Source organism: Rhinatrema bivittatum, chromosome 2 (genome assembly GCF_901001135.1).
Source record: "Rhinatrema bivittatum chromosome 2, aRhiBiv1.1, whole genome shotgun sequence".
NCBI lineage: Eukaryota > Metazoa > Chordata > Amphibia > Gymnophiona > Rhinatrematidae > Rhinatrema > Rhinatrema bivittatum.
In genome coordinates this window covers 60,090,274-60,114,196 of record NC_042616.1, presented here as the reverse complement: position 1 = coordinate 60,114,196, position 23,923 = coordinate 60,090,274, and the positions used below count along the sequence as shown (strand labels likewise).

The 23,923-nt window shown below is 44.9% G+C and overlaps 1 protein-coding gene across 6 annotated transcripts in view; it reads left to right on the top strand.

Moving 5' to 3' along the window:
- The window catches only part of SETD2 (SET domain containing 2, histone lysine methyltransferase), a 384,325-nt gene that overhangs the window by 354,246 nt on the left and 6,156 nt on the right, over nucleotides 1-23,923 (top strand). For all 6 annotated transcript variants that reach the window (XM_029588239.1, XM_029588242.1, XM_029588241.1 and 3 more), the window contains one exon: nucleotides 22,683-22,763. In XM_029588239.1, the coding sequence (XP_029444099.1) occupies nucleotides 22,683-22,763 (81 nt within the window). The remainder of the gene's footprint in view (nucleotides 1-22,682; nucleotides 22,764-23,923) is intronic.

Sequence of the window (23,923 nt, the reverse complement as noted above, 5' to 3'; positions counted from 1 at the left end):
AGTGGCTGTGGGGGCAAGGCATGCCTATGTTGGACTCAACAGCTTCAGGAAGGATCCTTTGGATCTGCTTAGGCAGAATTTGAGGAGGCAACCAGCCGGGGGATACCTCATGATTTTATTCCAGCTTTGGCTAGGAATATGACCATAAGAGGAATGGCTCGCCAACTACTGTGGATGAGGAACTGGGTGGCAGATTCAGCATCAGACATCTTGCAAAGCTCCCTTTTAAAGGAAACTTCTCTTTCGTGATTTGCAGGTCAAGCTGATTAAGGACTTCGGAGAGTCTAAGTTTCCCAGACATCCCGAAGACCAGCCTCCAGGGGCTCCTAAGGGAGTTCAGCTAAGTGTTGGTTCCAAGATGTGAGATGTTACCAGCCCAGAAAAACTTCAGCTATTCAGCGTAACTGTTCCTTCATTAAGTCACAGCCCATTCGAGGGACTAGGAAAAGTGGTAGAGATGGGAACTTTGATGGGGGGGATACCAGTGAAGGATTAGGGACCCAGCATCTGAACTCACGAATGAGTGGTCTCTTGACAGGTCTTTTGCTGGATATGAGTTCAAATTACTTCAGACCAGTAGGTCCTAAATATTGTGAGAGATTTTTATGCTCTAGTATTTTTCTGCCCTATTTCAAATGCCTTTATTGTGTTACTTTGAATAGAAGAGGGGCATTCTGGACTGTTCTCAGCAGGTAGGAATGGTAGTTCCAGTTTAGATGTCTCAGTGGGAACCCAAGTAGGAGAGGAAACCTTTTGGCCCATTCCGGATTTGAAGCAAGTTAACAGAGCGCTGGTGATCTAATTTCAGGATGGAACTCTGAGATCACTTATGATGAAGGTGGATTTGACAAAGGCCTACCTTCATATTACCAACAGTGAGGAGTACTGGAGATTTCTCCAGCTTGCAGTCCTAGGGTGGAGGGCAGGGACTCTCTTCCAATTCCGAGCACTGCCATTTGGACAGGCTACGGCTCTGAGAACCACCTCCAACATGATGGTTGTGGTAGCAGCAGCTTTTCACTGAGGTAATTCTGATGCATCCATATCTGCATGATTAGTCCAGGTGAAGTCAGCAGCTTTGAGCCGATGCCTTGCTGCCAGAGTGGTCCAGTTGTTGAAAGAATTGGGCTGGGTGATAAATTTTGCCAAGAGCAAATTGGAGCCCACCCAAGTCTTAGAGTACCTGAGAGCCTGATTCGACAACAGGAGGGGTCAAGTACACCTGACAATGGAAAGGAGACAGAAACTCCAGAGTCAAATGCAGGTCAGAAGCCTGGAATATGGGATGTCCTTCAAATCCTGGAATCAATGTTGGTGGCTCTGGACTTGGATAACAAGCCAGAGAGAGGAAGAGAAGGGAGGTTTCCAGGATCTGGGGGATAGAATCTGAGATCAAAAGAAAGAGTGTCAAAATTTGGTAGGGACACCTCTCTCCTCCACTGCTCCACTCCTATTCCCCTTTGCAATCTCATCTGCTTTCTAACCTCCCACCCAATCTGGCATACGCACAAACCCCCAGCACCAATCCCTTTTCTCTCACACAAATACTGCACCTGGATTCATCCCCCTCTTTCTCTTACAAAGGCACATGCTCCCATCTTATCCCCTCTCTGCACACCTAAGGATCGTCCTGTCCTAATCTCCCTAAAATGAACTGCCCTTGGTCTGTCTGCTCCAAGCTGAACCCCTCTCCTCCTGTCCCTGCATGACAAGAAGGGAGGGGCTGGATTATAGAGTATAAGTTCTTCTACGCTCCGCCTCCTGTTCCCTCATTGCTGCTCCCCAGATTTCTGCCAGCCAGGGCACAAGCTTCATGTGCCTGTTGGCAAATCCAGGTCAGCTCTGAATATTGCTGCAGACTGAGGCTCTTGAAAGACAAATAATCTTCAGTTCCCCCTTGTTTCCCAACTCTGTGCTCCTTAGTATAGAGTCCCCTATCAAAATTTCGGTTTTTGTTTTTTTGGGGGTTTTTTTAGGAACCTCTTCCATCTCTTTCATCCCTTTACTAAGGCGGACTCCCCTCATTTACTTTAATCCTTACTCCGAGTGCCCAGAAGTTACATAAGAACATAAGAAAATGCCATACTGGGACAGACCAAGGGTCCATCAAGCCCAGCATCTTGTTTCCAACAGTGGCCAATCCAGGCCATAAGAACCTGGCAAGTACCCAAAAACTAAGTCTATTCCATGTAACCATTGCTAATGGCAGTGGCTATTCTCTAAGTGAACTTAATAGCAGGTAATGGACTTCATATTACCAAGTTGAGTGCACACCGCTGCCAAAACTCTCCGTCAGGAGCCCGAACATCCAAACGGTAATGCTGAGCAAAGGTATGCAAAGATTTCCAGGTTGCCGCCCTATAGATCTCCTGAGGGGAAATCAACTGACTTTCTGCCCAGGACGCCGCCTGAGAACAGAGCGAATGAGCCTCTGGAACTGCTCGTGCGTGACATATGGCGTTTTGGATGTCAGGCGGGCGCTGATGCGTTACTTGGAGGTCACTAATAATTTTCGCCTGTCGGATCACCTTTTGTCTTGTGGAGCGGCCCCAGGAAAGGGCATAAAGCTTCCAAGGCTACTGTTGCCCGGTGGTTGAAGGATGCTATTGCTTCAGCATACATATGTCACCTATATTTGTTTGTATCTACCCATTCAATCCATTTGTTTTTGGAAGTTTATGCACATAAGTGCTGTTTTATATGCATAAAATTGAATGTTCTGCACGTAATTTGTACTTGCGTTCATAAAATCAAATTTTATGTGCAAAAAAGGAACATGCACAAACCACCGAAAACAAACAGAATGGATGCACATCCTTGATAACTTATATAAAGCCACAGCACAGCGCTTAACTCGAACTTTCATTTTAAGGTTACAAGAACATGACCCCCCCCCCCCAGTGAGCATTGTCTGCTGGTGTACTGCAGCTCACCAAATGTCAAAGATTCTCCGAGACTGTACTGAGAGCAGGGGAAACATTATCCATGTGAAAATCTAACCTCTTAAAAACAGTAAAGAGCCTAAAAAACATGGCGGAGAGTTCAGACCTCAAAGAAGGGTACAGTGTAGTTCCGAGCTCTTAGGCTGGTAACAAGTGGCCTTTCTCTGGCTCCCATTATTAGGTAGCTGTACTCATGGCCTGTAGAATAAAGACGGTCTTGTTTAACTTGTGCTTCAGGTATTTGTGCTTCTGTTAAAGTTTCCAGCCTCTCTTTGGTTTTTTTCCTGGTGTCCTTAAACTAGCCAATTGTGTATCAAAACTAGATTTGACAATGCATAAGATGCTGGCAATGAGAGAAAAAAGGGACTGAGGAAGATAGCAGATGTCCCACAGAGAAGTTTGAGGGCAGTGTCTTTCGTGATGCTAAATGCAGCCTATCCTTGGAAAAGCATGTGACAAAAGCTAAAAAGCTAGGACACTATTTCCAGTCTTTCTGCCATATTTATGCTCCATTCTGACTTTAGTGCTGCTATTCAGTTCTGAAATTTTGTTTTAAAGCCCCTCTTTTTTGGGGGGGACATATTTTTCATCCAAGAAGATTCCCCCCTCCTCCTCCCCATATTATTTTTTTCAGGAGAAAAATATTCCCCAAGGCTTTAATTGTAAACTCCTTGGAAAGTGTTGGAGATTTTCACTGCTGATGTTGACAGTTCAGAATGAGGGGTTATTTTAACAAAAGAAAAAAAAATCTCTTTTGGCACAATTTTTAAGAAACAGATTATGTTCTTGGACAGATCTCTAGGACTTCTTACTTGGATCGCAAACAGCAATCAGAGAATAGCTGTCGTCCAGGAAGACTTATTTTTAATGCCCAGAGAAGTGTGACTTAGAGACCCAGGTCTGATGCATGCCAGCACTGTTCTGTTAAGCTCTCTTTACTTCCTTTGGCGCTCTAGTGCAGGTCTACTGATTTCTCTTAACCTCTGAAGTGGTTTGGGTTTGTAGAATGGGCACTATGACTTTAAATGTGTTGCTTCTTCAAGCAGATGATCTGTTTTGCAGCCCTTCAGCATCTAATTTTCCTTTTTGTCCCCTGGATATCCTCCAGCACATACTGGTATATATAATGCTTTTCTTCTGCTTTCCTTGTACTGTGTCCAGTTTACAAGCAACATTACTTCCTACTTTGCTACAGGAGAGAAAAGCAAAGCAGTCCTACTTTTAGTAAAGTTCACAATTGTTTGTTTGTTTCATGCTTTTCCAGCAAAAGAGCTCAGAGCATGTTACAACAAATCAGAAATGTACATCTCTTGGCATTTTTAAGAAAAAAAATGATGGTATCTTCTCAAGCTTAAATGTCTTTAATTTCCTAAGGTAGTTTAGATTTAGCTGCTATTTTGAGATATTGGATAAGGAATTGGTGAAACCTGCTACTTTGATTTAGATTTTAGCCTGGAACTGGGGTGAGCCTGGTTGCTAAAACTTTGCTTTAAGCATAGTGACAAACTGTTTCTTCAGCTGAAAGATAGGGCTCTTCCAGATATTGCTAAAGTTACCCAGAGAAAGAGGAAACCATTGTTGCTCTTGAGACAGAGTTTTTCAGATGGCTGCATCTGGTTTGTTTGTTTTTTTAATCTCCATGTAAATATCTTATTAAGTTTAATAATGATGCTTATATTTTCTTTGATCCTCAGCAGCCAATGCTGTTCCTGAGTGATAAATGTGTTCAGCAAGATTAATCTTCGGCTATAGGATCGGTATATCTTCCATGATATGTCTGTCCCGGTATGCTCTTATTAATGGTTAATAATCTTTCTACCTAGTTTTTTATTTTTCTTTTGTTATCCATCATATTTTATATACTTTTCCTGTGGGTTGTGATATTGTGATCCCCTATAAGGTGGATTTGAGTTTAGCACTGCTCATAGATTGTTTGGTTGATTACATTTCTTATACTGGGTCAGACTAAGGGTCCATCAGGCCCAGTATCCTGTTTCCAACAGCTGCCAATCCAAGTCACAAGTATCTGGCAAGTATCCAAACAAATCATTTTGAAAGCTAATCTTTTTGCCATTAACCTCTTCTGCCACCTCCTTTCAAAATCATGCTGGTCTCTCTTTCTCCTTCATTTTATTTACTTTCCTTATATAAAGGTTTTGTTGCCTTTACTACAACTCCTTTTGGTTTAGCCCACTTTTCTGTTTCACAATGATATTTCCCAGTCTGCCAGTGCCTCCTTTGGGTACTCAACCAAAGTTGGTAGTCAAAGTACAGGACATTGACCTTTGTGTGATCCATCTCTGTCTTTGTACTTAGATTAAACCACACCATTTGATGATCACTGAAGTTGTAATATTGTCTTTAATAAATAAGTTTAAAAAAAAAAGAAATTTGCAGCAAATAAGCACATAAGAGTTGCATCGATAGAAGTAATTTGCGGTATATAGTAAAGAACCAGGAGTGGAGTTAACAGCAGAAACAAAAACTGCATTGAAGGGGGAGGTATTACTGGTGGGACCATCCCATTTGTAGAAGTAGAGGGAACCTGGACCCCTTTCAACAGAGTCTCCTCAAGCAAATGGTAACAGAACCCATAAGGGAGGGAGCAATACTGGACCTGGTACTTGCAAAGGGGACCGTGTAAGGTACAGTGATCGTCAAATGGTGTGGTTTAAGACAGAGATGAATCACACAAAGGTTAGGCCATCATATAGGCTCCCTTTCTCCCACACAGGCTCCTTCTTTCTCACTGCACAGCCACTCACACAGGCTCCCTTTCCACAACATGGCACACTGGGGCCTACTCCATCTTAATTGCGAGCGGGTTTAGGCTCCACTCGTGACCCCCAGGATCTGCTCCCTCTTCAACGCAATGTGGCATGCTGGGGCCTACTACTCTATCTTCACCACAGTGGGGATGGAGTCTGCTTATGGCATGCCAAGGCCTGCTTCATCTTTGCCGCAGCGGGATGGGGGTCCACTTGCGGCATGCCAGGACCCGCTCCAAATTCTGAGCAGAAATTTGAAATTCTGCACTCCACAGTAGCACAGAATTCGCCCAGGAATAAAAGATGGGAAAGAAGGGAGAAGTGGTGCTCATTGGAGATTTTAATCTGCCGGATGTAGACTGGAGAATCCCTTCTGCAGAATCTATGAGAAGTAGAGAGATAGGCAATGCCCTTCAAGGGGCTCTGCCAAACAAATGGTAATGGAACCCATGATACTTGACTTGGTGATATTTGATTAGGTGCTCACTAATGCCCACCTGAACACCAGGGATTATCAAACGGTATGGTTTGATATCTCAAATAGGACAAAAAGAAGCCAGCAAATGGGGATGTACCTGGAGGAAGAACTAGAAGACTGGGAGAAAATGAGGAGGTGGAACAACAGTGGGCTAAATTAAAAGGAGCTATTACAAAGGTTACAAATCTATATGTTAGGAAAATAAACAAAGGTAAGAGGAATAAGAAACCAATCTGGTTCTCAAAGAAGGTGGATGAAAAAACTAAAGACAAAAAACAGCGTTGAAGTACAAAGGATCCCAAAAAGAGGAATGCAGGGAAGAATACCTGGTGAAATTGAGGGAGACAAAGAAAGAAATCAGGAGAGTAAAAGGTCAAGCAGAAGAAAGGATTGCCAAAGAGGTAAAGCGAGGTAACAAAATATTTTTCAGATATATCAGAGAAAGAAGGAAGGTCTGAAGTGGTATAATGAAATTGAAAGGCGACAAAGAGAAATGTGTGGAGAGAGATGAAGAAGTGGCAGAAATATTAAGCAAATACTTTAATTTGATGTTCACTAAAGAAGACTCTGGAGAAGGACCGTCACTAATTAACAAAACCGTGGATGGGGGGTGGAGTAGATGAAACTACGTTTATAGAAGAGAATGTATGGGAAGAGCTAGAAAAACTGAAAATGGATAAGGCCATGGGACCGGATGAAGTGCATCCCAGGATAACAGAGGGAGCTCAGAGATGTGGTAGTGGGTCCTCTGAAAGACTTGTTCGATAGATGCCTGGAAATGGGAGTGGTGTTGCGAGATTGGAGAAGAGTAGTGGTAGTCCACTTCACAAGTGTGGGAGTTAGAGAGGAGGCTGCAAAACCTACAGACCAGTTAGCCTCACTTCAGTGGTGAGAAAATTAATGAAAACTCCATTGAAGGGAAGGATAGTGAACTATACAATCTAGTAGGTTGCTGGACCCAGGCAGCATGGATTCACCAGGGGAGGATCCTGTCAGACAAATCTGATTGATTTTTTTTTTATTCAATAACTAGAGAATTGGATCAAGGATTTCAACAAAGCTTTTGATATGGTCCCACATAGGAGATTAGTGAACAAAATGAGAAGCTTGGGAGTGGTCACCAAGGTAGTGGTGTGGATTGCAAACTGGTTAACTGACAGGAGACAGTGTGTAATGGTAAATGGAACCTACTGTGAAGAAAGAATGGTGTTAAGTGGAATGCCACAGAGATCGGTTTTGGGACCGGTTCTGTTCAATATCTTTGTGACTGACATTGCAAAAGGGATAGAAGGTAAAGTTTGCCTTTTTGCAGATGATACTAAGATCTGCAACAGGACAAGCCTGAAGGAGTAGAGAGAATGAAAAGTGATTTAAGAAAGCTTGAGGTCTGGTCGGGGATTTGGCAGCTGAGATTCAATGCCAAGAAGTGCAGAGTCATGCATCTGAGATGCCTTAATCCAGAAGAGCTGTATCTGATGGGCAGTAGAAGACTAATGTTCATGGACTGGGAGAGGGACCTTGGGATGATAATATGTTCTGATCTGAAGGCGGCGAGGCAATGTGACAAGGCGATTGCTAAAGCCAGAAGAATGCTGGGCTGTACAGAGAGGAATAACCAGTAAGAGAAAGGAAGTAGTGATGCCGTCGTACAGGTCCTTAGTGAGGCCTCACCTGGAGTACTGCGTTCAGTACTGCAGCTCGTATCTCAAAAAGCATAGAGACAGTATGGAGGCAGTCCAAAGAAGGGCAACCAAAATGGTGTGGGGTCTGTATTGGAAGACCTATGAGAAGAGGCTGAAGGATCTGAATATGTACTTAGTTTTTTGGTACTTGCCAGGTTCTTATGGCCTGGATTGGCCACTGTTGGAAACAGGATGCTGAGCTTGATGGACCCTTGGTCTGACCTAGTATGGCATGTTCTTATGGAAGAGAGGAAGGGCGGGCAGGGGGAGGGGTTACGATACAGATCTTCAAATACCTAAAAGGATTTAATGATGCACAAACCTTGAACCTTTCTCATTGGAAAGGAAACAGTAGAACTAGGGGTCACGAAATGAAAATCGAGGACGAAAGACTCAGAATCAACATAAGGAAATATCTTTTCACAGAGAGAGGGTGGTGAATGCCTGGAATGCCTTTCCAGAAGAAGTGGTGAGGATGAAAACAGTAAAAGGCATGGGAAAAATACTGTGGATCCCTAAAGGCTTGAAAATGTTAATAATAACATTTATTCAACGTTTTCTGCAATAAAATAAGTGCGATAGCATGAGCTAAGTCACAGGCATTAATTATAAATTCTTTTTCATTGGACTCCAATAAGAGTGATCACATCGGACATGTGCAAATAACAAGTTACCTAATGATTCAGAAGTCCTTTTAGGCTCACTGCCACGATAGCCATTACACGCATGGTATCGTATGAAGGTAAACTTGTTCCAACAATGAGTTTTCCCATATAGCAGGTCTAAACATATCATATCAATAAATAAAAGGGTGCGTGAGGGTAACCTGCATGGAACAGCAGTTAGTACTCTTAACCAGAAGGCATGGAGGGATTACTACCCTTAACGCCTTGATGACTTAGACAGACTGCAACATCGCTCTCCACTTTGACAAGTGGGGCAGGGAAAAAAGAATATTGAATTCTGAAGACAGCTAACACTGGGCCCCAGTTTTTATGGTCTGGGGTACTAATACCCCAGACCATAAAAACTGGGGCCCAGTGGGGGATAAAGTGGGGGATAAAGCTTCTACAGCCAAGTCTAAAAGCCAAGAACGTTCAAGCATCATTTTTGGAATTATCAGGAAGCCTGATCACCACGTAAAAATGTTACAGTAATATTTTTATGGGATTGACAGTTGCTTTTTCTTGCTTGTAAGTATACTATTCTTAACAAAAGGCATGGGAGTAACCTGCACGGAGTGGCAGTTACTACTCTTGATGGACACTTGGAGGGTAACCTGCATGGAGCAGCAGTTGCTGCCATGGGAAGCTTGCTGGGCAGACCGGATGGACCATTTGGTCTTTTTCTGCCGACAATACTATGTTACTATGTTATTGCATGCTTTCTTAAAGCCCAGTATTTGCCTCATTGGAAGGCTGCTACATGTATCCGCTGCCCGCATTCTCACCGTGTCCCTACTATCAATTTGATGTCCTTCAGAAGCGCGCGGGTTTCAGGGACATGATGGGAGTAGGTCCTATCAGCTGTCTTCTCAACCACCATTCATTTTAAATCTCTTTTTTTTTTTATAAAATGTGACTGCTTTTGAAAAATATTTCTGGTAGTCCAGATCCATTAGTACAGTGAAACCTGATCAGCTTGTGGCAATAGGAGCCACTACTGCTTCAAAGTAACCATCTAGAGTCTAATCCTGGATTTCAGTTAGCATCAATTTGGATATTTTTTCCCTCTCTTATATCTTATGTATAGATAAATATATAGATAGATAGATATAGATTTGCATCTCTAAAAACAAGAGCATGGTGACTGGCCTCATGCTTCACTGCTCTGTACTGTGGTCGGAGTAGATCTGGATTTGGATTCCATAAATGTCAGAACTGCTCAGGCCTGGGCGTGCTGTGGAGAGGGAAGATAGCTGCTCTGTTGGCTTAGTCAACTACTAAGCAGCAGTAAGAGTGCATCTCAGAAGGCACCCCTCTCCTGCCTTTAGGCTACCAAAGATTATTTTTGCTGTCCAGTGTGAGAGAAGGTTGGTAGAAATCTCTTAGGATGAAAATGGAGAAAAGGGGCGATGTTTTATTGATATATGAGAAATGTAAAGATGCTTCTGAAATTGGGTACAGGAGAATTTTCCATTAAGTCAGCAGTTTGACATGCCAAGAATGTGAAGTAGTGTAGCACTTGCAGGGGCGGATTAGCCTATCGGGGCTTCAGGCATGCCCCGGTAGGCCAGTCCGGACAATTAAGTGGTTGATGTTGGTCGCAGCGGCCCCATGCCTGCGGAGCCGCTGCAACCTATGCCAGACTCCGCAGCAGCTTCATTTTAATTTTTCAGTCTCCCAAGGCTCTCCTTATGTTTTGGTTGCACACGGCAAAGGAAAGGGGAGACTCCATGGGCCTGCTCTCCTTTTCTCCTCCACCACCATCTCAGCGGGAGCCTCCCCTTACTTTTTAGGCATCGTGCAGCGACGGCAGAAGTAATGTGGGGCTTATATGAGCCTGCTTTCGCTATTCATTCCCCCTCTCAGCATCACCGTGGCAACAGAAAGTTATCCCGCTTCCTCCCTCAAACCTCCTCTGCTTTGCCTGGTCTGGTCTCTCCTCTGCCGGAGGGGGCCGCACACACGTGCGCCAGATTTTATAATCTGGGCGGTGTGCGCAAGGGGGGGGGTCACTTTTTGCAATTTCCGTGCAGCAACGCAATCTGACCTTCCCCAGTTCCCTCCCAGTCTGCTCCAAACTAAACTCCTTCCCTCTTCCCCTCTCCTCCCCACTCCCTAAACCCTACCAATCTATTATTTGGTTTGTTTTGCAACTTCAGGCCCAGAGCTGAAGTAAGTTGCGCGCGCCGGCCATCGGGACAGTGTATGGTTTGTCCCGGCCCCCCCCCCCCCCCCCCTTTTGAAGAGGCCCGACACTTGTGCAAGTTCCAGGGTTTACGCGCATAGCCGGGTCCCTTAGAAAATTCGCACGGCGCACGCAAGGCCTGGCCACACGCGTAAACCCCGGGATTTACACGCACAGTCCTTTTAAAATCCGCCCCTTATTGTATTGTAATTGTAATTCTGTTTACCCATGGTTTTCCAAGGACCAGGCCCAACACCCCTGTGTTACAATAGGCCTAGAATGTGCTCTACTACTTATTTAGGGAAAATGTGAAATTTATGTTGGAGACTTTTTGGCTCAATTCTGCTATGTTTCAGATCACATGATGTACCTCTTAAGGGGGGAGCTTTTGGGAACTGTTGAAGCACGTGCTGTAGTTAAAACGCACAAGGAAAGATAACCCGTGGGCTGGTTCTGAAAAAATCCCCCAGGCTGATATTTTCCTGCAATCTGTCCCTGAGCACTCACCTAGTAAATCCCACTTAGGAGCACAACTGTGGCTCACCTTTCACCTTGCCCTACCATCTTTGTAGTACAATAGTGCTGCTGAGATCTAACCTTGTCTAATGGGCCACTTAAAGATTTCCTTGAAGGCCACCCCATCTCTGTGTTTGCTTCTTACATCTCACACAGAACATGGTGGTATTAACTGCCAAACATGCCCTGCTCTGCCTAATTACCTGTTCAGCTCTTCATCGCTGTGGTATGCTGTTTGAGTGTGTCAAGATAGAAAAGCAACAGTATCAGCTTTTTAAAGAAAAGTGGCTATTCTTCTTTTGACCCTCATCGAATCCTCACTATAGATACTTTTTGTTTCGATTTTTTTGAGGCATGAAGCTTTGTGGTCAGGAACATTGCTTGGTTGTAATAGCTGCATTTGTGTGAGAAGCATCATACAGTGCACCATGCATTAGGAGATGACCTCAGTATGTTTAAGATTTCGAAACGGCAAGCAGAAAAAAATGTGCCATGCAAACTAAACAACTTCAAAGTAATTTTATTATTACTAAGGCAGGGTGCCACACAACAACAACTTATAATTAGCTGAAAACGTCTTTGTAAAAAGGTTGATGCACAATGATGGAACACGTGAAACTTGGCCAGCTGTCTTTCACAGTCTCTATCATCCTGGCTTGAAGCTTCTCACATAGTTGTCTGGTTTCCCTCCAAACCCATCTTATCAACTTGTGCTTATGATGTGACAGCATACCGTGTTTCCCCGAAAATAAGACCTAACCGGAAAATAAGCCCTAGCATGACTTTTCAGGATGCTCGTAATATAAGCCCTACCCCAAAAATAAGCCCCAGTTAAGATCGTGAGCCAGACGGATGCATTTAGTACGTCTGTTGCAACATACAACTGACATATTGAATTATAAAATAATAATATTAATATATAATTAATTATAAATAAATAATATTGACATTGATACTTAAAATAAATGATAATATAAATTATAATTAAGTATTTGTAAATACCCAAGCGGGTGCCTTTGGATGAGAGGTAAACGCCCACACACACAAGCTCTCACCCAGGCACCCATTCACACTCACGCACACCAGCTCTCACCGCCAAACCTCTTCTTCCTTCGCTGCAGGGATGGGCTCCATTTCCGCCGCGGCTTTACTCCGGCGGGCCTTTTTTTTTTTGCGACTCAGGGATGAGCTCCCGTGGCGGCCCTGCTTGGTGGGGGTCGGGTCTCCTCTTCGCCGCCACGGGGATGAGCTCCCATGGCGGCCCTGCTTGGTCATAGTCGGGTCTCCTCTTCACCACCACGGAGATGAGCTCCCGTGGCGGCCTTGCTTCGTCGGGCTTCGACACTGCTATTCCTCCCACCCCACCCCCGGGCTATGCGATGCCTGCCTCACCGGCCAATCAAAGGCTTCCTCCCTTCTTCCTACTCCCACTGGCAGGTAGAAGGGACGAGGCTTCCGATTGGCCTGCGTGGAGGCAGGCAGAATGAAGGGGGCTTCCCATTGGGCAGTGGGGGCAGGAAGAAAGGAGGCTTCCCATTGGCCCACAGGGGCTGGAAAAAAGGAGAAGGGAAGCTTTTTGTACATGAATAAATGTAGATTGTTGTACATGAAAAAATAATACATGTACAACAATCTACAATGGCAGGGGAGAAAGACCGATACTTCACGCATATCCAGCATAGCTCTCTGCTTCAACGGCAGGGGAGAAAGACCGATACTTCACACATATCCAGCATAGCTCTCTGCTTCAATGGCAGGGGGAATGAAGAAAAGTGAATCTATATACAGACAGCAACCAACAAGGACTGAATTACATAGTCTGGGTAAACAAATAAGCATGTGTGTAGCTTGCTTATTGCGGTGGTTACTACCCCTAACTAATTAAGCTAGATATTTCACTTAGATGCAGTTCCAACACTGCTCTCTACATTAATGGTGGGGGTGGAAGGGAAATAGAACCAAAAGGTTACTAAGAGCCAAGAGAAACAGATAAGTATGAGAAAAAAAAAAGTGCGAAGCTTGCTGGGCAGACTGGATGGGCCGTTTGGTCGTCTTCTTCTGCCGTCATTTCTATGTTTCTATGACCCAGACTTATTTTCGGGGAAACACAGTACAAAGGCCTGTGGTGTGTTTCACCAATACACACCAGCAGGAAAGTTACATTCACCCTTTATCAACTGAAAGATAATTTTTTAAAAATTAAAAGCAAATCTCATTGCACCTCTGGAAGCTAACATTTTTAAATCAGTTTTCAGCTGATTTTATAAGTTATTATCATGAAGCCTTCCACTACAGAGTAACTTATTTAAGGGGAAAAAAAATCCTTAAAACCACTAAATTTGAGCTGGTCCTATGGCTTCGGCCACAGCCAGAGATGCCGTGATACAGGGGATCCAGATTCGGATTCCCTGGTTGCCATGTTGGTCAGGCTTGGGCATGCCATGGAAATAGTACACCACCGAGAGCAGGAGCCAGCACTCTTAGGACCACTCATTGGCTGGCAGGGACTGCCACACTCACAGCAGTTCCACAGTAACCACTGCCACTGTGGCAGCCCCTGGCAGCCAACAAGCAGTGCTGGGAGTGTACCTTGGAGGAGGTGAACTGCTACTGCCCTCGTCATCAAGGGTTTCCTGAGCTTCTCTGGGCATGCCTTCCAGGGAAGGAAGAGTTGAAAGTTAAAATGATACAAAGGAGGGGAGAAAGTAACAAAACTACTACATTTCTTGAATGATGCCTTCCAACGTGCATTCCTCCCCACAGCCCCCACCATGTAAATTACTGTCCTCATTTTCTCCAAGTTCATAAATTGCCTTCTGTGGAAGGGACCTGACTGGTGTGCAGTGCTATTTGTGATGACATAGCCAAATGCCACGCCAGAGACTGAGGTACTATGCAATTCTCAAGGACATGTTGGCTTCCAGAGGTGCCAAGAGGTTTATGAGCAGCAGCTTAACTTTTCAAAACTGATTTGACTTTTCAGTTGATAATGGGAGAATGTTGCTTGCCTGCTGGTAGTGTGTGTTTTTGAAACAATTCACAGTGCAGAGTTTAGTTTTCTTTTAAGCAATAGGATACACACATGACGAAAGATGTTTAATAACATATAGCGTAGACCTAGCAATATATTTTTGTTATGATGTTGATCACTTGACAGTACAGTAAATGAGTACATACTAATGCTATTAAGTTTGATAATAAACTGGTGGGCCCCTATTGAGTTGGTGAGTCTTTTCTTAAAAAGAAAATTATAAAATAAATTATAAAATAACACAGAGAAGAACAAGGAGTGGCTGGCTTCTGCAAATTCTCCGGTTCTCCTGGCCTGTGGGTTGGGGCCATACCCAAACAGGCTTCCCCCCCAATATTTGCATACAGATTTGGTGATAGCAATAACTGCTTTTCACTGATGAAACATGTCTAAAAAATTGCACGTGTTTTACATATGAACTTTCAGCCTAATACACTGCTCAGCAAGAAACTCAAGTTTAGTAGCAGTGAGTATAAATAGTCGGTTTATCAAAGTCTGTGGACTTTGGGTATGCGTGGAGGTGATTTAATTGGGTCCCAGTAAATACGGTGAGTGTACTTGCTGCAGGGAGACCACTGCTGGCTTTATGGGGTAACACTGGTGCCAGCTCTGTGGATGCAGAGTGTGCTCAAACACACGGGTTGCCAACTGGCTCCAGATTTTCAGAACAGGTTGATCCAGTCCTGGTTTTACCCATTGCATGCTGGGATTTATTCTGATTTCCCTATTGCATTCCCTAAGAAAAGCAAGACTATAAGTTACCTGCATGCAGGTGAGTAAAAGGAGGATTGGATCAACCTGTCCTGAAAATCTGGAGCCAGTTGGAAACACTATCAAACACTCCCAGTATTAAGCAAATTCTTTCTCTCTGTCTGGGGGCAGGAGAGAGGGTAATTTCTATTAAGTTTAGTATCCCCAACTGTTTTGGCTACTCTGGGTGGGAACTGAAGAGTTTCTTCTTCCTGTACTCCTAGCAACCAAGAACTTGAATCATCAGGGGCTGTTGTCCAGAGGATAATTAAAGAAAAGTGTGGGAGCTTATGTAGGGCACATTTTATTGGGTGGAAAATTTGCTTAGACCTCTGTAATTGCGTTTTTAGATACTGTGGCTTATTGTTATTTTAGTTACTTTTGACAAATTGTGGCTGTTTGCTATTTAAAAGTGTGTGTTTCTGCAAAATTATGGGGTACTGTGGCCAAAATCCAGTGGTAGGCCCGTTGGCTCTCGGTCACCTCAGACCAATGAGTCCTATCCATTGTTCATCAGGGGTACAGATTAAATTTCCAAAGGGCCCTTCTGGAATCCCCTCCGTGCCCCTCTTGGAGGTTTTCAACGAACCAGCAGGTACTTCAAGTAGAGCACAAGTTCCTGCGTCTCTTGGGGCACATCCTGGCAACAGTCCATGTTATGCCATTTGCTCAACTTCACATGTGCAGAACACAGTGGACTTTGTGTCCTAATTACTACACCACTTCGAGAGTCCCTATTGCAGAGGGAAACACTGTCCGAACCAGAGGTGGGATTCCATTCCAGGTTTCTCCTCCTCAGGTCACTGTCAGCTCTGATGCTTCCCACCTGGGTTGGGGAGCCCGTGTCTGAGATCTCCGCACCCAGGGTCGATGGTCCACACTGGAGCAGCGTTTCCAGATCAATTTCCTGGAGCTCCGGGCAATTTGGTACACTCTGAAGGCGTTCCGGGAGCTCCTGGTCAACAAGGTAGCCCTGATCCAAACCAGCAGCCAAGTGGCAATGTGATTTCTAAACAAACAAGGAGGCACGGGCTTGTTCCTCCTCTGCCAGGAGGCGGTGCAGATTTGGTCCTGGGCATTCTCGCAGGGCATCCTCCTTTGAGCAGTATACCTGCCAGGGATCGAGAATGTGACAGCGGATTCTCTTGAGCCATTTGTTCCGCCCTCTTGAATGGTCCCTAAAACAGGAGGTTGCAGATCGGATCTTCCGCCTTTGGGGAACCCCAGACATAGACCTGTTTGCTTCCCCGTGCATCAAGAAATTGCACCAATTCTGCTCACTGTTCAGGACGGACGGCATGCCGGCCTCGGATGCCTTCACTCGCCATTGGGGCACTGGCCTCCTTTATGCATACTCACAACTTCCACCAGTGTTGAAGACCCTTTTAAAAGCAGGACCAGGGGACCATGATCCTGATCACACCGTATTGGCTGCGACAGATCTGGTTCCCACTTCTACAGGATCTGGCCTCCCAGCCCCCGATATCTATGGGGACTTCTCCGTACCTGATTACACAGGATCAAGGTAGGCTGCACCATCCCAACCTCCTGCACTTGGCTCTCACGGCTTGGATGTTGACCAGATGACCCTGCAGAACCTGGGCCTCTGGGCAAGGTGTCTCAGGTTCGGGTAGAATCTAGAAAGCCTTCCACTAAGAAATCGTACAATCTCAAGTGGAAAAGGTTCTCGGGCTGGTGTGAGGAACACGGTTTGGATCCATTCTCCGAGGCTGGCTTGAAGATCACCTCCATGAGGGTCCACCTCAGTGCTGTTGGGGCTTACCACCAGGAACTGGATGGCTTGCTCATCTCCATGCTGCCTCTCGTGGGCCACTTCATGCGGGGCTTCTCCAGCTCAGGCCACCGATCCGTCCTCTGGCGGTCTTCTGGGACCTCAACATGGTTTTAGCCCACCTTATGAAGGCCCATTTTAGCCTCTGTGATCTTGTGACCTGAAATACTTGTCCTGGAAGGTCTTTTTATCTGATTGCTGTCACCTCAGCACGCAGCGTCAGCAAACTTCAAGCATTGGTGTCATACCCACCTTAAACAAAGTTCTTTCATGACAAGGTGGTGCTGCATACGTATCCTACGTTCCTGCCGAAGGTGGTGATGAATTCCAACTCAACCTATCATCCTGCCCACCTTCTTTCCAAAGTCACATTCCCATAAGGGTGAGTGGGCCCTGCACACGCTAGATTGTAAAATGGCCCTGGCCTTTTACCTGGACCATACACTAGCCCACATACAGTCTACACAGCTCTTTCCTTAGCCAGGAAATCCTTCTACCTGAAGAGGTACTATCCTCCACCTCCTTGCTCCTGTCAGCAACACCAGGCCCCTTGAGCTGTCCCAAGCAACAGAGGGCCTCGAAGCCCCCGCCAGCACCTCAGTTAACTCCAGGGACAGGTTTTGACTGGATTGCAGGAATTATAGCCAGGTCACCTATATCCAGAGCGATAGACTTGCTGGTCGGGGGAAGGCTACAATTCTTTACGAACTGATGACCCAGGGTAACCTCAGACCAGTGGGATCTTTTCATCATTTGCAAAGGGTATAAATTAAACCTATTGGGTGCCCTGCCAAGTTGCCCCCCGACCAAGCCCATTTTGAGACTTGGTAGCACATCAGTAGCTACTAGTAGCGGAGCTCTCCTCCCTCTTAATGGCCAGGGTGGTCAAGCCCTTCTGATACTTCCCAATACCAAGGAAAACAGGGGGACTCTGTACAATCCTAGACCTAAGGGCCTTGAACAAGTTCATCAAAAGAGAAAAGTTCACCCTGATCCCCTTCTTGCAAAAAGGAGACTGGCTACGCTTCCTCGATCTAAAATATACCGATACCCACATAGAGATCTTCCCAAGTCACCAGAAGTATCTCCAGTTTGTGGTGGGAAATCAGCACTTCCAGTATCGCGTTCTGCCGTTTCGGCTCGCATCGGTCATACGTGTCTTCGTGAAATGCCTAGCCATAGTAACGGCGTACCTTCACAGACTGGGAGTTCATCTTTTCCTGTATCTGGATAATTGGCTGGTCAAGATCACCTCTAAGGCAGGGGCCAAAGAGTCCATATGCTTTACCATCTGGGTGCTGGAGTTACTAGGGTTCATTGTCAACTACCCCAAATCCCATCTCAGCCCATCACCACAATTGGACTTCATTGGAGCCCTGCCAGACATGGCTCAGGCCAAGGCCTTCCTGTCCCAGCAGTGGGCCATCAATCTGATGACCATCGCAGCAGCAATTCAATGGAGCCAGTAGGCTTCAGCTTGGTACATGTTGAGGCTGCTGGGGCAATGTCCACTATAGTACACGTCACTCCCTTGACTCATTTGCATATGCAAAAAAAAAAAGCCCAATTGACCTTAAGGTTGCAGTGGTGCCAAGCCTCTGAAGACCTCCAGCATCAGAATCACAGTTTCTCTGTGTCTCTTTTTCTTGGTGTCAGGATGTCTTGAATCTGGAATAGGAGGTGTCCTTCCAAAGTCGTGCTACCCAAATTGTCCTTATCATGGATGTGTCCACCCTGGGTTGGAGAGCACATGTAGCTGGATTCTGTATCCAGGGTTTATAGTCTGCCGAAGAACATCTCTACCAAATCAATTGCCTGGCACTCCAGGCAATCAGGTATGCGCTGTGAGCTTTCAGAGATCAGTTGTTCAACAAAATTGTGCAAAAAAGACTGACAGTGAAGAAGCATTTTGGTAAGTCAACAAGCAGGATCGTACCTCCTATGTCATGAAGCGGTCCAGATTTTCTCCTGGGCACTCTTCAATGGGATGGTGCTCAGGGCCAGAACAGTGAATGTGATAGCAGACCCCATGAATGGTCTCTAGACTAAGGGGTTGCGAATTGTATCTTCCGCCTCTGGGGAAGCCCAGACCTGGTTCTCTTTGCAGCGCCTCAAACAGGAAAATTCCTCAAGTCTGCTCCCTGTACAGGACCTGTGGAAATCCAGCTTCAGATGCCTTTGTCCATCACTGAGGCAAGGGTCTTCTGTATGCGTATCCTCCAGCTCCACTGGTAGCAAACACTCTCTTGAAGATTTACAAGGACAAAGGGACTATGATCCTCATAGACCCACATTGGCCAAGACAGGTTTAGTTTTCACTCCTCCAGGTGATGTCCATCTAGAAACCAATCAGGCTGGGCACATTCCCAGATCTCATCACCCAAGATCAAAGCAGGTTTTGCCATCCCAACCTCCAGGTCCAGTCGCTCCCAGCCTGGATGTTGAGAGGTTGCTCGATCTCTTGGAAGATATGTCTCCTGGTGGCTTCCAGAAAGTCTTCCACTAGAATGTCCTAAGGACAGAAGTGGAGGAGGTTTTCCAAGTGATGTGAACAGAAGGCCCTAGATCCTTTCACCTGTTCCCTACAAAAACTGCTTGACTACCTTCTACACCTTCGGGAAGCTGGCTTGAAGATCAATATTATTAGAATTCTTCTGAGTGCGAATGATGCATATCACTGTGGTGTAGATGGTTCACCCATCTCTGTACAACCTATAGTTGTACTTTTCATGCGGGGCCTCCTTCAGTTGAAGCCTCCCCTAAGGACTCCCGCTGGGTCTTGGGACCTCAATATGGTGTTGGCTCAACTGATAAAAGCTCCCTTTAAGCCACTTCACTTCTGTGACCTGAAATACCTGACCTGGAAGGTCATATTTTTGTGGCAGTCATTTCATCACACAGGTTCAGTGAACTCCAGGCCTTAGTAACTTATCTCCTTACACGACAGGGTGATCCTACATATGCATCCTTACGTTCCTGCCTAAGGTGGTGTTGGACTTCCATCTTAACCAGTCTATTGTCCTGCCAATATATTTTCCCAGGCCTAATTCACGCACCAAGACAAGCAAGCTCTGCACATTTTGGACTGCAAAATAGCCTTAGCCTTCTATCTGGAGAGGACAGAAGCCCATAGACACTCCACCCAACTTTTTGTTTCTTTTGATCAGAACAGGTTGGGGATTGCCGTTGCCAAGCAGACACACTCGAATTGGCTAGCAGACTACATCTCCTCCTGTTATGCCCAGACGGGACTGCATCTTGGGGGTCATGTCAAGGCTCATCTTGTTTGAGCCTTGACAGCATTGGTTGCCCACTGGTGAACAATCCCCATAGAGGAGATCTGCAGGGCTGCAGGGTAGAGTTTCATCCACTCATTCACATCAAATTACTGTCTGGATAGGGATGGCCAACGCGACAATAGGTTTGGCCAGTCTGTCCTTTGGAACCCAACTCTGTTCTCACCCAGGGCCTGTTTTTCTTTTCAGGCTGCTCCCCCCAACCCCACCCAACCCCCACTTGTTACCAACAAAACTATTTTGGTGTTTTGTTGGTCCCCTTTTATGCTGGGGGGGGCAACCTGTAGCTAGGGATTCACCCATGTGTGAGGACTGCCATCCTATTTGACCTCGGATAAACAGAGTTGCTTACCTGTATCAGATGATCTCTGAGGACAGCATAATGTTAGTCCTCACAAAACCTGCCCACCACCCCATGGAACTGGGTTTCTACTATGTGGATTTTCTCATTTTTATTTATTCTCTGAATTCTATGTTATAAGACTGAGGGGACCCCACTTGGACTTGTGGTATGTTGCATGCATGAGCATGCTTAATGTGACTCAGTCAAAGTTCTAGAAACTATGGCATAAGTTTTCCATGCCAGGCTCCAACCGATCATGTCACCCATGTCTGAGGACTGACATCCTGCTGTCCTTGGAGAACATACAACTCTGCTTTACCAGGGTAGGATTTAAAGTGAAGGTTGAAAACCAAAATCCATTGAATCACTTTGAAGGAGGAAGCATGCTATAAGTCCTCTTCTAAATCGGCTACCCTAAATCTGTACCCCTAGCACAGGGCCATGGGGATCATGTTGTGTTCCTCTTTCTCTGGGACTTCACGGCATTAACCAATGAAGAATCCATGAGCCCGGGCCAGTAATCATAGATAAACAGCAAGTTTCAAGCACTTTCATGGATGAAAACGTAGATGGGAGAGTTCATGTCAAGTTTGTATGGAGTTCAGCTTTTGGTTTTTATCTTTCTATAATTTTTCAGCTTTTACCTTCTGAGTACAGAGCACAGAAATTTAGCCATCTGTTCTCATTTATGAACTGTTTGACCAGGGTAGTGTAGATGAGAAAAGAACAAAGGCACTTTGATGTTGAGCCAAGAAGTAGATCGCACAAATTATTAATTTACTTCATCCTAGAAGCTTTTCTTTTGTAAGCTTGTTTATGTAAAAATGGAAGGGGAAAAAAAGGTCACTTTGAAACAGTTGAGAGTTTTGTCTTTTGAGGTTGGGGGTGGTGGTTGTGTGGTCCATTTCTCATCTCTCCATCTGGATCTGGCATTTGTGCACACCATGGCCTTTGGATCCCTGGCCCCAATCGGTAGGGGGTCTTTCATTCTAGTCCCTTTTTCTTTCCACTCCTCTTTGACAGTGTGACTGCGACACTAACATTTGTGGCTGGTGTGAGGAAGTGTCCCACCCAGGACTGGATCCAGAGGGTTTTCTGGCCTAAAGAAAGCAGCTCTTTCAGTCAGCCTAATAGATATCAAAGAGTCAGGATCCTTAGTTTTCCCCAAGGCTGCAGCAAGAGCCACAAGATCTGAGAACTGGCATTAGGTGATACTACATATATTGACAGCTGAACTACTGACTGTCGTCATAGTCTGTTTTCCTTACATTGCATTTGGAAAGAAAACTCATCTATAACATGGATCAGCAACATTTTTGGCAAAGTGCCAAAAAAACCGCAACACCTACTTACAGGAGTTTGGGGTGCCAGACCACGAAGAGGGGGTATGGGCTAGGGTCTCGCTCCCTCCTCCTGCCTGTATCTCACCACTCTTGCTTTCTGTCGCCCCCATCTTCCTGCCTGCTCTCTGAGGGACTAAAGGCTACTTTTTAAGGAGGCACTGAGACATGTTGCTATACAGACTCTGGAAATATAACTTATGCCCAGGCTGGTCCCAAAACACACTTGCCTGTTTGCTGGAAGGAAGTGATGGCTTTACAGAGGACAGCATGTGGTGCTGGTGCAGGACCAAGACCAGGTTGGTTCCTCTTTAAAGCGGTGCACTCTGGCTTTGAGCAGCACGAGGCAAGGTGCCAAATCTGTCTTCAGGTGCCCCAGTCTGGCACGTGTACTGGGGATTGCTAGCCCCTGCTCTGGAAAGCAAGTTGGCAACCTGTATGGGCCATGACATGAGGGGGTGGTTCCCTTTCTTCTCATCTTCTGATTAGAATCAACTGCAATCCTGATTGCCTTCTTGACATGCTATTTCCTCCTAAATGCTGGCAATCTGAGCAATTTCAGAACTTGCGATCAGTTGTGGTAAAACTCACGTATCGTGAAATTAGCACAGTCTGCTAACAAGTTTTGAAATTGTTCACCAAGAGAGAGCCATATGCCATCCAGGGGAGCTTTGCTTTGTAGCACTGCTACAGAAGGATGAATTACTTATGGAAGCCCTTTGAAAATTGTTAGAAATACTCTATACATGAATACTGTATAATTTGCAATTTCTTTACTTTCAGGATTCATCCAGTGGCTCATAATCATGCTTCATAAGAAGTAACCTGTGAACACTGCTTTCAAATGTATCTTTATCTTATGGTGTTTTTGTGTTTTGCTTTGTTTTTTAATAGTCTTCCCAGAAGCCTAAAACTGCAGAAGCAGACACATCAAGCGAGTTGGCTAAAAAGAGCAAAGAAGTATTTAGGAAAGAGGTAAGTACTCTGTAGAAAATGGACTAGACTATTAGTAAGAAGTCAGCACAAGCAGTTAATAGGACAAGGAGTGGAGGAGTAGCCTAGCAGTTAAAGCAGTGGGTTGAGACCCAGGGAAGCCAGGGCTCAAATCCTACTTCTCTTGCTTACGCTCTTTGTGACCTTGGGCAAGTTATTACCTCAGGTATAAATTTTAATTGTAAGTCCTTTGGGACATGTTTGTAACTCTCCTTTAGCTTAGATTTGGAAAGGCGAGTAATTCAATCTTTAAAAACAAAAAAGAAATCTAGAACAAGTTTTCCATTTTGTTTTTCCTATGAGGTAGGGAATAGAAGAATCTTTTCCAAAAAATTGTGCCCAAATTTTTGTAGTCTTCTAGATTAACAACCCAGTTTCTTATCCCATTGATGCACCAAGTAAGAAATGGCTCAATTCGGTGCTCTGAGCAGGTATTTATCAACCGTCAGTCTTTGTATAGTATCATTGGTGTACATAATGCTGCATGGATAATTAAACCAGCAGAATGAATACTTTGTAATGGGTAGTTTGTTCTTTTGTTTTGCTCCTGTATTTAATTCCAAGTGAGTTGAAGCCTAAAGAATCAGTACTGTTTTTGTTCCCGTTTTCTCTCTTTTTTTACCCATCATTATCTCAGACAGCATGTCCCGGTGGCCCTGAAAACCTACAATGGTCTATAGTCCATCTGTGCCACTCTCTATGGCTAGAAGGGTCACAATAACTGCAGCCATCAGCCTTCCCTTCCTAGGATCAAGTGCCATCAACTTTACGGCACTCTTAACAAACAGGAGACTCAAACTTGTCATTTATATCATGGCTTACAGTGCTAAGGCCTGAGCCATGAGGTCAGCCCAAGAATAAAAATAAAATGTTCATTATGCCAATAAGAATGAAATAATTTATTGTAATCCGCTTTGATCATGCATTTGGAAGGGGGGATATTAAATATGACTAAATCTAGATTTTTAAAATCTGTATTCATGTTAATAATTTGGTCCATATTTTTAATGATTTTCCATGATATTTTTTAAAACAAAAGCTACAGTAACATTTTCATTCAACTCTCCAAGCCTCTATTAAACATGCACATTAACTAAATATTAGAAAAATAAATCTGATTAGGATTAACGTTGTGGACTATG